The 15,059-nt window shown below is 40.5% G+C and overlaps 1 protein-coding gene across 1 annotated transcript in view; it reads left to right on the plus strand.

Moving 5' to 3' along the window:
• Positions 1 to 15,059, plus strand: part of LOC133421541 (E3 ubiquitin-protein ligase rnf213-alpha-like) — a 41,102-nt gene that overhangs the window by 12,971 nt on the left and 13,072 nt on the right. Inside the window, exons 18-37 of the mRNA XM_061711196.1 lie at positions 2,432 to 2,569; positions 2,688 to 2,852; positions 3,236 to 4,520; positions 4,616 to 4,797; positions 4,896 to 5,051; positions 5,155 to 8,763; positions 8,841 to 8,965; positions 9,583 to 9,699; positions 11,189 to 11,313; positions 11,404 to 11,526; positions 11,614 to 11,669; positions 11,827 to 11,983; positions 12,070 to 12,202; positions 12,646 to 12,837; positions 12,927 to 13,057; positions 13,152 to 13,309; positions 13,407 to 13,613; positions 14,242 to 14,429; positions 14,522 to 14,642; positions 14,763 to 14,863. Of these exons, the coding sequence (XP_061567180.1) occupies positions 2,432 to 2,569; positions 2,688 to 2,852; positions 3,236 to 4,520; positions 4,616 to 4,797; positions 4,896 to 5,051; positions 5,155 to 8,763; positions 8,841 to 8,965; positions 9,583 to 9,699; positions 11,189 to 11,313; positions 11,404 to 11,526; positions 11,614 to 11,669; positions 11,827 to 11,983; positions 12,070 to 12,202; positions 12,646 to 12,837; positions 12,927 to 13,057; positions 13,152 to 13,309; positions 13,407 to 13,613; positions 14,242 to 14,429; positions 14,522 to 14,642; positions 14,763 to 14,863 (7,469 nt within the window). The remainder of the gene's footprint in view (positions 1 to 2,431; positions 2,570 to 2,687; positions 2,853 to 3,235; positions 4,521 to 4,615; positions 4,798 to 4,895; positions 5,052 to 5,154; positions 8,764 to 8,840; positions 8,966 to 9,582; positions 9,700 to 11,188; positions 11,314 to 11,403; positions 11,527 to 11,613; positions 11,670 to 11,826; positions 11,984 to 12,069; positions 12,203 to 12,645; positions 12,838 to 12,926; positions 13,058 to 13,151; positions 13,310 to 13,406; positions 13,614 to 14,241; positions 14,430 to 14,521; positions 14,643 to 14,762; positions 14,864 to 15,059) is intronic.

A 15,059-nucleotide genomic window follows, 5' to 3' on the forward strand; every position in this document is an offset into this window, starting at 1 on the left:
CATGGCTCTTCAGTAGGGATTTCATATGGATCCAGACCGTTAATAATCATTATTTTCTCCATATACCGCTCCCTGGCTTCCTTGTTTAAGGTATCCCGGTTAAATTCCAGTTCCTTTCCAGCAGTTTAACATCTTTTTTTTGTCTGTTCACTTGGTGAAACAGAAAAGCGTCCCGTCTCCTCTCATCAAAACAAATGCACGCGACGGGACAGGATCTTTTCGGCAGTACGCGCTTGTGCTCATGGGAAACGTAGTGTTCTTTCTGGTAAAACACTACCGCTTTTGTCCAAAAGATGCCGCCAAACTCAGAAAAGCTGAAAGTTACGTTGTGCTGCTTTAAGTATAACTCCACCATAGGTGTGATTTCCACTCGGGACAGAGGAGACATGTCTATGTCCAGCTTAGATATTTATTTATTTATTTTCTGGGTGCATCTTACTATAGTCCCAGTATATGTACAAATACAGGAAATGTAGTCACTTTTTTTTGTCTCCCAGAAGACTCCAAATCTGTATCCCCTGTCGCGCCCCGACTTTTTAACCCACAGTTACACCCATGAACTGTGGTTTAGCTGGGATTTGACAGGACACTACCTAAACCACCACATTTTGAGTTTAACTTGCAACTGCTCTTGAAGTTGATTCCAGGGTCGCAGGAAGGACAGCTTCAGCTGTTTTTCTGTTGGTCTACCTGAAAAGTCAGAGACACACAATATTGTCAGTATTCCCCCTGTGGTGTATGCACAATTTACATTTTTATGAATGTACACAAAATAAATACATCTGTACCCAGTGTGCACACACCTATCTATATACACATACCTATATACATGCATGTGCATAACAACACATATGACACATGAATCCCGTTTAACACTTTATATCCATCCGGTAGTCTGAGTCTTATGAATTAATGAAAAAAAAACAACTAAATAATGCCAAAAGTAATCTAGTATTATTTTAATGCTAAATATTACAGTTGTAAATTCACATCCAGACAAATATTAACACCCACATACACAGTGCTCCCTGAGGACGGACCAATTGAGATCAAGTTAACATCCAGCTGCAGGTTACAGTGCCATGGGTGAAGAAACTAGTAGCTTCTGCCATTCCCACCGCACTTGGACGGTTTGCCCAGGAGATGGACCGCGATGATGAGTGGGTTCCTCCTTCCATGGAGGAAGAAGAGCTACTTTGAATTATATTCTGCATTAATCCTTCCTCAGGTTGATGATGTTTTTTCATTTATACTGTTTTGAACTGTTTTTGAGCTGTTATGTCCTGAATCAAGCATTAGCCCCGTGGTACGGTGGGTTAAAACATGGAGGGTTTTGCCAGGACATATGGAGAATTTTGTCATTTTTTAATTATTATTTTTTAATTATTATTATTATTATTTTACATTTTATCTCATTTTATCCTTAAACTGCTTAGTCACACAGTGCCTTTGATTTTTTCTCTTGCCGTTTTCCCTTCATGGACTATTGTGCTGAATGTGATTTGTTTTGATATTGTTTGAAGTAGATTAGTTTATATTCCATGATGGGTTTTCCCCTACGGGGGTTTTTTCCCTCCTTATCTATGATAGAGTAGCTAGACAGATTGAGTCTTTTGACTCTCCCCTTTGTCTAGTGGAGGGAGAGGTTTTGGCTCTTCTGTACCCGTGACCTATGATCCTCTGTCGGGGCTTCTTTAACTCCCGCGTTGGAGAATGGGTGTGCTAGCGTTTGGCTGGTGCGAGACAGAGCATAAAGGTCACGGGATAGGTTATTGCAAAATTTCCTATTTTATTATGGTTTAGCATAAAAATGCTAAAAGGGGTGGATTGTAATGGAAAATTTTGGTATAACACTGTCTGTTGCCTGTTTTCATTCCTATGCCGAGGTCATGTTCCTTTGACACAGAGCCTGGCACGGTTACCAGGGTGATTGGGTTATGTTTTGTCTTTTCCAGCTCCCAAGTATAAAATAACCTGTCTCTAATCTTCTTCAGCTCACTCCGGACAGACGGTTCATGTGACCGGTTGCTCTGTGTGACTCCATTCAATTGAATGTTCTTCCTCTTTTCATTAAACTTCCGAAAGACAGCTGAGGTATCCTGACATTCTTTTTGAACAACAATTTTTGCTACCACACACGGTAGAGGAGCTTTGTGACTTACTTATTAGGGGGGAACTGAGGGTTAAAATCAAAACATTAGCTAAGCTTGTTACAGTGCAGTTGCCCACAGTTAAAGGTAATTTCCAAGGCAATATTTCGTTTTTTTTGGTTTGGTATTTTGATAAACCCAAAGTAAATCAATTTGAGGTAGACTGATTCCAAGTGCTCTTCTAAAAGTATCGTGGTAAAGAGCAGTTGTGTTAACCCTGTTTTGGTGGAATATTACAATTCTTTTCATGCAAAAATTAAAAGAAGTATTTTCTCTTTTAGGAGGATAGTGCGCGGCACCTGGAATGGCTGAAGACGGTGAAAGACAGTCATGGCTCAGTGGAGCGATCGTCTCTCTCGTTAGCATCAACGATTAACAAAAAGGGAATCTACCTGATCAGTGCAGAAAGTGCTACGAAGGTAAATAACATTAAAAAAAGACTAATGCTTCAAGATGTCCATACTACACAGAGATGATCCATGAGAATAAAACTCTCAAAAATGATTAATACAAATGTATTTCTGTTCTTTTATCCAGTTGAGTCTTGAGACGGCTCTGAAGCTGCGGATCCCAGAGGAGCATGATGAGGGTCACCAGATGCGCTACTACTCTCTGGATGACTTGAGAGAGCTTCAAAACAAACTCATGCTCATGTCTGGAAAAGGGGATCAAGGACAGAAGGAAGTTCATCATTTTGCAGAGGTATTTTGAAATGTCGAGGTATTTGTATCTACTCTGAATTCCTTGGTAATTGACTACAATGAGAACCAGAATATTTAAAATGTGAACGGGGAAAATGTAACATCTATGGTCATATTAAAAACATCAAGTAGGTAGAAAGTGTTTTCAAATGATGCTTTCAAACGGGTTGTTTTTTTTATGTAAAAGACTGGTTTAATATATTTTATCTCACACTATATTTGCAAATGAATGTATGGTTGAATTTAATATTGCTTTAAGGATCTCATTCAAGTACAGTAAATTATATATGACAAGAGCCTTAAAGCTTGTATGCTCCTAAATATACATTGATGCTGCTAATTGTGCATTCTTGCTTTGACTGTAGGATTATTTCTACTTTACAGGTTTTTGCCAGCGTTCAGAGACTAGCTGAGGCCTTCATAGCTCTTTACATTGCTGGAAACCCTCTGTTCAGAAATTGGGAAGTGCAAATAAACAGCTATGTAAATGGTGACGAACCCAGCATTATGATGGACTTCAACGTGGGAAATGCCCTCAGTGTCATTGTGGAGGGCAATGTAGAAGAGCAGCTTCCCGATCTTTGCAAAAGAATGGAGGAATGTTTGGGTTTTTGGATGAAGTTTGTCGACAAACAAAGATCCCAGCATTACTATTTGAACTACTACACAGCCGAACAAATAGTCTATCTATACAGCAAGATGACCCAGCAAAATGTAACCAGTCTAGAGGACGAAGTTCTCATGATGCTCTCTTTCATCAAGCCAAAATGCACATCTGTAGACTTAAGGCATGTCTGGCATGCATTTCAGTATGAAATCCTCACTAAACCATGTGAACAAAATGAGGACATTGAGTTTCAGACTTTTGTTATGGAGCAGGAAGCTGCGGTGGAAGATCCAGAATTTAACATTGAGCTTGATCCATTGCCAAATTTTGTGCAGCAAGCAAGGGACCTGCAAGCATTTGATCAGATATGGAACACTTACATGAAAGACATGAAGAGTTTTCTCCCAAACATTCTTGATATCAAAAGTCTTGGAAGATTGTTGGAAATACTTGCCAACAAAGATGATGAGAATGAAGAAAGTGACAGTGAAGAAGACATATCTGATGTCAAGACTGGCAGTTTCATACATAGGCAGTTACCTAAGGGTCTAGTCACTGGAAAGCCAAATCTCATTGTTTGTCCGCATGATGATGTCTTGATATCCTGCATCTCCATCTATATGAACAATGAAGACGAGGTTCTTCCAACCTATGATGAAGTCCTCCTCTGCAATCCCTCAACTTCATATGAACAAGTGGAACTATTCCTGAGACGCAGTCTGGGCAAGGGCTATGGAGGACAGAAAATATATACTCTGCTGTACGGGGATCTCCTCACATATGATGTGAGCTCCAAAGTTGAGAACTTTTTTCAGCGAATAAAAATGGAGAGTAGGAAGGACTACAAGCTTGTCATCGTTTGCAGCTCAGAAAGGGAGCATGCCTACCTTCCATCTGCTTTCAGTGAGTACAGATTGCACCTGATTCCCCAGGAGCCATTGGCAAAGATCCAGATGTATCTTCAGCAACACTATGCAGTCCCTGCAGAAGAGTGCAGTGCAGCAGCTGCGTTTAAAGACAGACTCTGCGTTGGTGTCATCTCATCCAAAAGAGCTGGTGTTGGTGTGTATATGACATATTTCAACTTTATGAGCTTCACTAACATATAATGTGTATTTCATGAAATTGCCTTCCATTGTGATATTTTTTAATTGCAGGTAAATCTCTGTACATCAAGAGGTTGTTTGAAAAACTTAAGCAATCAACTGACAAGCCATCAATGATGAAATGCATTCGGCTGATTGAACCTAACGTGGATGAGACTGCCATCCTTCAATCTTTGTTGGACACCCTTAAAGGGAAAGAGCTCACCATGTTCCATTTTGATGTCACATCATCGGTAACTATGAAGTTGGAGCTGAGTTTATTTTAATGTTTCGATACAAATGGCTGTAATTTAAAATAAAAAAATATATTTTATGTTTTGAATTTAAACAGGTACAGAAAGGTCTTCACGAGTTCCTTTTCAAATTGTTGATCTTGCGCTACCTAATGGATTCAGAGGGAAAGATGTGGAGGTGCAATGACAGACAGCTGTATGTCATGGAGATGTTAGAGCCCACTGTCAAGTCAACCAGAAGTGCCACTCACCAGGTAAAGTTTTCACAAGCAAAGAGCACAATCAGTAATCATTTCATTTAGTCATTTTTTAAGTTTTGCTTACCTTAGGTTTCCTTTTTTATTCATGTTTTTATAGGATCAAACGATGAACAACACATTCATAGACGTGTTTCCCAATATTTTCTGCCGATCACCCAAAGAGGTTTTGATGTTAGAAATGAGGAAGTCAGAGGATCCTAACATTTTGTGCGCCCATGACCCACTGATGGATGATGAGGAGTTCAGAAGTGAAGCTTTCCAGCGGCCATACCAGTACCTGGTGCGCTTTCATAACAAGGCGAATCTAGATGTATTCAAATATCAGGGTGTCGAGGGGTCACACGTGGAATGTCTTCAGATGTTTCTCATGTTCTGTGGTATCATGGACCCATCCTGGGCAGAACTGAGGAATTTTGCATGGTTCCTTAACCTTCAGCTGAAAGACTCTGAAACATCAGTGTTTTGTGATGCTACTTTCACCGGAGACACGCTAGCTGGATTTAAAACCTTTGTGGTTAATTTCATGATTTTGATGGCAAAGGACTTTGCTACTCCATCAATCAGTATCTCTGATCAGAGTCCTGGCGTTCCAGAAGTCAATCTGACTGGTGTCCGAGATGAAGACCTGGCTCCTTTTCTCATCAGAAAAAGATGGGAAACAGAACCACATCCATACATCTTCTTCAATGACGATCATGTGTCCATGACTTTCATTGGTTTCCATCTTCAGCTCAATGATCAAAACTCTGTTGATGCCATTGAACCCATTACTAAAGCGGTGATAAAAAGCAATGTCATGACAAGGGAACTGTATGAGGGCTTAAAGCTCCAGAGAGTGCCTTTCAACATCGACTTTGATAGCCTTCCGCGATCTGAAAAAATAGAGAGAATCTGCAACGTTTTGGGTATCCAGTGGCCACTAGACCCTGATGAAACATATGAACTTACAACTGACAATATAATGAAGATGCTGGCAATCCACATGAGGTTCAGATGTGGCATCCCCGTCATTATCATGGGAGAAACAGGTTGCGGGAAGACAAGGCTCATCAAATTCCTTTGTGAATTACGTAGGGGTGGAGTGGCAACTGAAAACATGAAACTGGTCAAGGTGCACGGAGGGACGACTTCGAAGATGATCTGCTCTAAAGTGAGAGATGCAGAAGACATTGCTTCCATCAACAAAGAAGACTATGGGTTTGGCTCTGTTCTCTTCTTTGATGAGGCCAACACCACTGAGGCCATCAGCAGTATTAAAGAGGTACTCTGTGATAAGACGGTGAAGGGAGAATGTTTGATACCCAACTCTGGATTGCAGATTATTGCTGCATGCAACCCTTACCGGAAGCACACAGATGAGATGATTCAAAGGTTGGAATCTGCAGGTCTTGGGTACAGAGTTCGAGCTGAAGAAACTGATGAAAAGCTGGGGTCTATCCCACTTCGACAGCTTGTGTATAGAGTTCAAGCCTTGCCACCAAGCATGATCCCTCTAGTGTGGGACTTTGGACAATTGAATGATCATGCGGAGAAAATGTACATTGAGCAGATCGTGCAAAGAGTGGTTAAGAGCAAAGATATTGATCAAAGGTACATCAGTTGCATCACTGATGTCCTTTCTGCTTCACAGAAGTACATGAGGACAAGAAATGACGAGTGCAGCTTTGTCAGCCTGAGAGATGTAGAACGATGCATGCAGGCCTTTGTTTGGTTCCATGACAACCACAAGATGTTCTTTTTGGAGCTCCAGAAATGTGAGAGAAATCAAAACAATGAAGGATATGAAGGGTATCAAAGACAGCTGGAGACTAAAGACCCTGTTCTTTGGTCCCTAGTTTTGGCCATAGGAGTGTGCTACCATGCCTGCCTTGAAGAAAAGGATAAGTACAGGCAGGAAATCAGCAAACGATTACCTCTACCATACACCTCAAACAAGGTGATCGATGAAATCTCACTCATGCAGGATTTACTTTTAAGTGGTGTGCCAATGGGGGACACCATTGCAAGAAATAGGGCCCTCAAAGAGAATGTCTTCATGATGGTTCTTTGCATTGAGTTAAGAATCCCTCTTTTCTTGGTTGGAAAACCTGGAAGTTCAAAATCTCTGTCTAAAACTCTGGTGGCAGATGCAATGCAGGGCCAAGCTGCTCATTCAGAGCTTTACAGAAAGCTCAAACAGATCCACTTGGTGTCCTTCCAGTGTAGCCCTCACTCAACACCAGACGGCATCATCAATACATTCAAGCAGTGTGGTCGCTTTCAGGAAGGAAAAAACCTGAGAGAGTACATTTCGGTTGTGGTTCTTGATGAAATTGGATTGGCTGAAGACTCCCCAAAAATGCCACTGAAAACTCTTCACCCACTGCTGGAGGAGGGGTGCATTGATGATGAGCCGCTCCCGCACAAAAAGGTTGGATTCATTGGCATCTCCAACTGGGCGCTAGACCCTGCAAAGATGAACAGAGGCATATTTGTCTCCCGTGGTGACCCAGATGAAAAGGAGCTCATTAAAAGTGCTGAAGGCATATGCAAATCTGATGTAATGGTTTCAGAGAAGGTCAGCGATTTCTTTAAGCCCTTTGCAAGTGCCTACTTGAACATATGTTGCAAACAAGGGAAAGGTTTCTTTGGCTTGCGTGATTATTACAGCTTGATTAAGATGATCTTTGCAGTGGCCAAAGCCTCTCAGCAGAAACCCACAGCAGAGGAGATCCTGAAAGCAGTGTTGAGAAACTTCAGTGGGAGGGATGATGTAGACACAGTTTCAGTCTTTACTGAAAGACTTCAGATTGGAGTGCACCCGGAGAACATCAGCACCATTGAGCTTGTCAAGGAAAACATTCAAGCAGCTGGACAGGAAGAGGAATGTCGTTACCTGTTGGTGCTCACAAAGAACTATGCAGCCCTACAGATCTTGCAGCAGACTTTCTTTTCCGAAAGTGTTCAACCAGAAATCATTTTTGGATCCAGCTTCCCTAAAGACCAAGAGTATACCCAAATATGCCGCAACATCAACAGAGTCAAAATATGCATGGAAACAGGTCAAACAGTTGTACTCCTGAACCTGCAAAACCTATATGAAAGTCTCTATGATGCTCTGAACCAGTACTATGTCTGCTTGGGAGGTCAGAAATATGTGGACCTCGGTTTGGGAACCCATCGTGTGAAATGCAGGGTGCACAAAGACTTCCGGCTTATCGTCATTGAAGAAAGAGAGGTGGTCTACAAACAGTTCCCAATTCCTCTGATCAACAGGCTTGAGAAACACTACTTAGACCTTCACACTGTCCTGAAAACTGAGCAGAAGAGAATGGTAGAAGAACTGGAGAAATGGGTGAAACTCTTTTCATCGGTCAACAGCCAGCATGCAGGAGGGGCTCAGACGTACAAGTATCAGCCACCAGATGTGTTCATTGGCTACCACTCGGACACCTGCGCTTCAGTGGTTCTTCAAGTAATAGATGAACACAGGGATGGTATGGAAATATCAGATTCTGAGAGAAGACCACTTGACAAAGCCAAACTCATACTCCTCAAATGTGCTACGCCTGACTCAGTGGTGCGGCTGGACTGCACTGGTCTGCCAAAAGTGGAGATTGAATATCTTGCTAGGGACTACTTTGAGGAGCAGAGTAACAGTTGTTTAGCTGACTACATACTTGGTCACACAAGACAGAAATCCCATGGCTGCGCCTTCTTCACAGAGGTAACTAAAATTAAAAACACAAATTTTAAGTATATCACAGAGCTGTATCCAAGTTCTAACTGATTTTCAAATTGCAGGTGACAACTTTCTCCAGACTTCTGACTGCATTTGACTTTGAGCCTCTGGAAAAAATGTTTGACAGAGTGGAGCTTCTTTCACTCCAACAGTTTGACACTGAGCACTCATTCCTGAAGAAGATCAGGTTTGTTTGTTTTTTTTGTTTGTGCTGTTTTACACTGTACGAAAGTCATGGTCAGTCAACCTATAACATGACTGGTTCAATATCTAGCTAATAACTGTATGATGATGTCATAAATGTGGATTCACATTATTTTCACTAAATTTACAAATGAACCTGAGCATGCTTTCCATGACCACTTTTATTCTTGAAGATATGTGGAGTATCCCTCCCTTAGTGATTTACATTTAAAACATTATTTGCATTTCAACTAAATGGCCACAGTCGGGAAGGCAACACAGAGGGGATGCATCACGTTTAAACGGAAATTGAGATAATTTGTGAAGTAGAGAAAATTGTGCTAGTTTGATTTAGTGGTCTCAGTTCTACATCACACACAGGAAATAAAATACTGAAATGAGGGTTAAAAAAAAATCAGAAAAACTCACCTTTGGAAGTTAAGACTTCCAAAGCTGCTGTTGGTTTTTTATTTGTGCGTGATTTGTTTTTAAAGTTATTATGTTTTGACAGCTTTATTCTTAGGATATGTCATAATGCATGTTCAGAAAGGCGTGGTTGAATTGTTCAATATTAAGTATAAACTAAAATCTAAAGATTGAATCCTTTTTTTTTTATTATAGGAACTTCTTGACTGCTGTAAATGGACGCAGCAACACTGGACCATGCAACAAGGTCCTCATCATTCAGAGTGATTTTAATGAAGGCTCTGAAAGTGCCAATCTCATTGCATCTGCAAAGTAGGTTCAGTGTTTCTTTTAAAACCTATTATGGCATTTAATGTATATTTTAAACAGTCCTTGAATGTCTTAAAAACAATCAAAAGCTTGTTTTTTCTACATAAATCAGAAATTCAGCCTGTGGGCCATGTTTCTATTTTTACCGCTTCTAACCTCATTATCTGTGAGGGATTCTGAGGGGATAATGAGGCTCTGTGCTGATTGGCTGCCTGAATGACGTGTAGCAGGGGAGGGCATGAAGCCTCTCTGGGCAGAAGAGCGGAAAAGCGGCTGCGTACACTTTTAAACCGTGTCCCATACGATCGAACTTCAGTGACGAAATCAATTCCATTGCTTTATTTTCTATTGGACTGTCCTAACTGGCCGCGAGTTTAACGGTTTCAGTGTGGACAGAGAGGGTCCGATGTCACGCAGCTCGACACGATAGTCGGACGCTCGCATGCAGGTGTAAACGGATCTTAAAGCCTGATTTACGGTTCTGCTTTAAATCGACGCGTACCCTACGCCGTAGGCTCTGCGTTGGTGTAACACGGAACTATAAATCAGCCTTTATTTACCTGAAGAGGGATCTGGGTCACCTCGTCTTCACACTAATTCACACAGGGAGATTTAAGTGAATTCTAAACAGGTACATCACAGTTATTTACTCCGATTCCTCATAATTTCATTTCTTATGTTACAAGACAAATTAATCATGTTAACTGTAAAGAAATCACAACACTGAAGGTTCACAAATGGCAACTTTATTGTTAAAAAAATAAAATAACATAAGTTGTATATAAATAACATTTATGCACTATTGCTGGCTCAAGGAAGGACCGTGCGTCTTCTGAAGGTGTCGTTGAACAGCTTCAGGTGCTTGGAAGATCTGAAACCATAAACAGAAGAAAAATAAATTACGGTACTAATAGAGCTCCGTAACACGGAGTAACACCGGCGCTGAGCTAAATACTTAGCCCATGCAAAGATCATACTTGTAGACAAATATAAATAACATAAAAAATTAACGTCACTTAACGCTGACTCGTGTGCAGTTGCCGGGTCCGTACTGTTGGTACTGATCCTTTTATGAGGGTAAGTGTCGATGCAAAACTTAATTTCAAATGTCCCTCGTTGCTCACACAGCCACCGCTTCTAAACAATGGCGGAGCTCCGACCGGCGGAGTTAGTTGTGGGCGTGGTTTCAGCAGCGGAGGAGATGGAGGCGTGGTTTGCATTTTGCTTGCGTAACGAAAATGCACCAATCAGAACGGCTCGTAGAAGTCACATGACACTGGATGCCATCCAGTGGATGGATCCTCCAGGTGGGGTGAACAGACCCTGCAGAATTTAGTTGCATTCCTCCTTCTCTGAGTTGTCAGGGTGAGGGGAGACCACTTTATATATGTTAAAGCAAGAAAAAACGTGTTTTTCATAATAGGTCCCCTTTAAGTGTTTTTTGTTTTTATGGGGGGCATTTGATATTTTGACTTCTACTGTCTATTCCCAGGTACTCATCAATAAATGAAATCAACAAGATGTCTCAGGATGGCACAGAAAGCAAGGTATTTGTCTACTTCATCACAAGATTGCCGAGAATGGAAGGAGGGACGTCCTACATTGGGTTCCATGGAGGTAAATTTAATGAAATTGCAAATGTTTATATTTTTTTAGCCACATGGTTTAAAGAATAGAGAATGATCAGAGACATGTTGCTGCTTATAGGTCCCTGGAGATCAGTTCACATTGATGATCTTAGACGGTCAAAAGACATTGTTTCAGACATCAAAACCTTGCAAAACATGACAATCAGCCAAATGTTTGAAACCAAGATGATTCCGACTGAAGGTAACTGATAAATCATTTCTAAAAAGCAATATTTTCTTCTCAATAAGTTTTGTAAAATAATCAGAGACTCTTCTTTGATCCTTGTAGCCATGGAAGTGGATGACATGTATAATGAAACTCAGCCAGAGGAGCAGGATGAGACTGTGAGTACAATGAACAATATATTTTTACTGTAGGAAAATAACAAATTAGGATATATTATTTCAGTTTTTTTTCTCATGCACACAGTTGTCTAACAACAATGTAAAGGTTTGTACCTATTAGGTCATGTGAGAAATGAGCTTGTGTGTCTTCATCCAGCACGATTCAGAAAACGTTTTGGACACCACAGCGCTGCTGCGGAGCTGTGTGCAGAGTGCAGTGGGCATGCTGAGGGACCAAGCGGAAAGTGGCTCCCGCAGTACTCGGAGAGTTGAGATCCTACTCACTCTCCTAGCTGATGATAATGAAATTACGGGTAGGAGAATCTTCTTCTTTCTTAATCACTTTGTTATTACCTTTACAGCAGGTTCTGTGCTCATCGTTGTATCTGTGTGTGGTCAGGTGAGTTTCTACAAACGGTGAAGAAGCATCTGCACTCACTGTTGGAGAGTCATGATGGAAACTCCATGAAGAGCAACTGGGTCCTCAAGGAGGCCTCAAACATCGATGCCTTACAAGAGGGAGGCACCTTCAGGTGAGTACATCAGTCTCAAAGGTTACGTTTACTGTACATGGAGCAGCATGCTGCTCTTTACACAATTAAGTCCTTACATTGAATACAACATATATCTGTTACCAACATACCCAACTTAAATATATGTTGAATATGGCTGATTTTCATTGCATTCATAGCCAATTATGTAACACAATTGTTTAGACACATGGGTGTTTTTCAACAGCTTGAAGCCCCATGTTACTGCAGCATTTGATATCTAGCATTTTTGATTTTGTTACTTTAAAATGGGGAAAAAATGATTTTGACCATTGACAAATAACGGCCATAGTTGAAAAAATAATTTTGCGTGTAAATGTAATTAATTAAATATTGTATAAATCTTCAGATCAGCTAATATGTGCATTCATTTTAGATGGACTTAACTTACATTATTATTTTGTTTTATTTTTCATTCATTACAGGCAAACATTATGGAAATGTGTTCAGGCTGTGGTTGTTCCCCTCTTGGCCCATCTAATTTCAATCATCGACCAGGACCAAAACATGAACCTCCTGCTTGATAGAAACTGCTGTGAATCTGTGAAGAGACTGTGGTTGGATATGTTTAGCAATGAAAAGTTGCTGAATATCTCACACCAAGCAATAGACCGCAAGTAAGTCTTACTAACACTGCTTTATATTTAGGAAACCTAAGTCTTACATACTACATAACATGTTTACTTTTGCATGTGATTGTTTACAGCTCTGAGACGAGAACAATCCTTGTTCAGACTCACATGATCCAAGACGGGAACATGGGCTGCAGCATGCCGTTCAGCTGGAGAATTAAGGACTATCTGGAGGAACTCTTGGTTCATGCGCTCCAACATGAAGGTAAGGCCAAATAATCATATGTTCACTGAATGCTGTTTTGCTGCTGGAGTATTTTACATTTATGTTTATACAACTTCATTTATATATCTGTAAGGACAAACTCAGCAAGAGTTTGTTGAGTTCTTCTGGAAGACACCACTGGGAGACTTCATTGAGAAAGCAGATCCAGATATGCAGACAGAGTTTTATCAACGCTACCTTCAGGATTTCATCTCTATGTCAATGAGTGTGACCTGTCAGGAAGACCTTCAGGTTGTTTTTCTAATAAAAACTGAGGCCCTCAAATTTTCTTCTGGCTCTTTATGAAGGTTGTATAGATGTACATAATAACAAATGTCTGCTTTTCTAGCTCCTCCGTGGCGCCTTGAATTGTTGTGTCAGTGAGCTGCGACTGAAGCTAAATGACACAGAAACGGTGATATCTCTTCCGTGGGTCCATTCTGCATATCATGAGTTCAAAAACCGGCTGCAGAACCTCTCAAGAATGATGTGTCTGCAGCCTCAGGTGACCAAAGAGCTGCTGGGAAATAAACACGCCAGCGATAGTGTTGAAATGGTGAGCCCTGAAGTTATGGTTACATTTTGTTTTTTTTACCTCCTTTTTAAATCTTGTTCTCTATGGCATTGACATTAAGGGAAACGCATTATAACCTTTTTTTTAAACAGTTTCCAGTTCTTAATGAGACATCTGTGACATATTTTCATCAAAATACCAAAAAAATATATTCCTTTCATGTGTGTACGCCTTTACTCCTCATCCCTGTTTTAAGGAGTTGAGTCACCATTCAACACCACATCACTCCACTATTTCAGGGTGTACATCCTTTTTGAAATTCATTTTCGAGCTTTGTGCTAAGCTAACAACAGCAAATGAAACATGATGTAAAGCTTAGTTGAGCTAAAGATGAGGAGGCTGGATAATTCTGATCTGAATCTGTGATGTCGGTGTGAATCAGAAAAGCACACTTAATGACACATTTTTAGATCTAGGTCACCTGAAGTTAGTGGGATGTTTTTATGAGTTGGTTGTTGCTTCAGACTCACAAATACCTACTCTCAAGCTCTGAAAATTTCATTTTTCTTTACACAAAGTATTTTTTATTTGAAACTCATTCATAGTATTATTGTTATCTATGCTTCCTCCGTACTGGTTTGTAATCTCTTCGGTGATTTTCTACTTCAAGGCTCTCGATGTGTATGCTGCTTTTGCATGTTTGGAGCACCTTGAGCCCAGAGTTCTGGACACAGATGCTGAAAGACAAGCCTGGCTCAGGCAGGTGAAAAAACTCCAGGTTCCCATAGAGCTGATCTGTTCAGAGGACAGCGTGAGAAACTACGGAGAGAGGAGCAAGATGATTGTCAAGAGGGTTCAGTAAGTCATGCATAATTCAAAATATTTCTATTTTCTAAGGTCTACGGGTTTTTCTTGTACTGAAATGAAATATCATTGGTTGTGTCTCCTAGATCTGGCTGGAATCGCATATTTTCTCTCTCTCTGTTTGTGGAGCACATGCTCCTGGGAATTGAGGTGTTGGAGAGGAAACTGACACCTGTAGTTTTGGAGCATACACGTGGCCTTGGCCAGGTGAGTCTGGGCTGTTTGAATTAACTTCAGTTTTCAAATTGGAGTGAATTATCATGAAACGGCCTTCAAAATAATGTCTCCATCCAAACTAAAATATATGTATTTTGCTGTATTATCAAGATCCTTGAAAAAAATTCGGACCTCAAAACTCAGCAGTCCTTTGAGGCAGTAATTGGTTTGCTGAAAACCTGCAAAGATGGAGCCGTGGAACGAATCTTCAGGTAAAAAATCACTGTCATGTCACATGTCATTGATACCTAATTACTGATCCAGCATTATAACTTTATTCCACAATGTTCCTTTCATTGACCATAATATATTAAAGGAGCTGTATGTAAGAGCAATAATAAAACGAATCATAAAATGACCCCGATATGTCAACAGACATTTAAAAATCATGTTCATTTCAAATACTTA

This window comes from Cololabis saira, chromosome 21, assembly GCF_033807715.1.
Source record: "Cololabis saira isolate AMF1-May2022 chromosome 21, fColSai1.1, whole genome shotgun sequence".
NCBI lineage: Eukaryota > Metazoa > Chordata > Actinopteri > Beloniformes > Belonidae > Cololabis > Cololabis saira.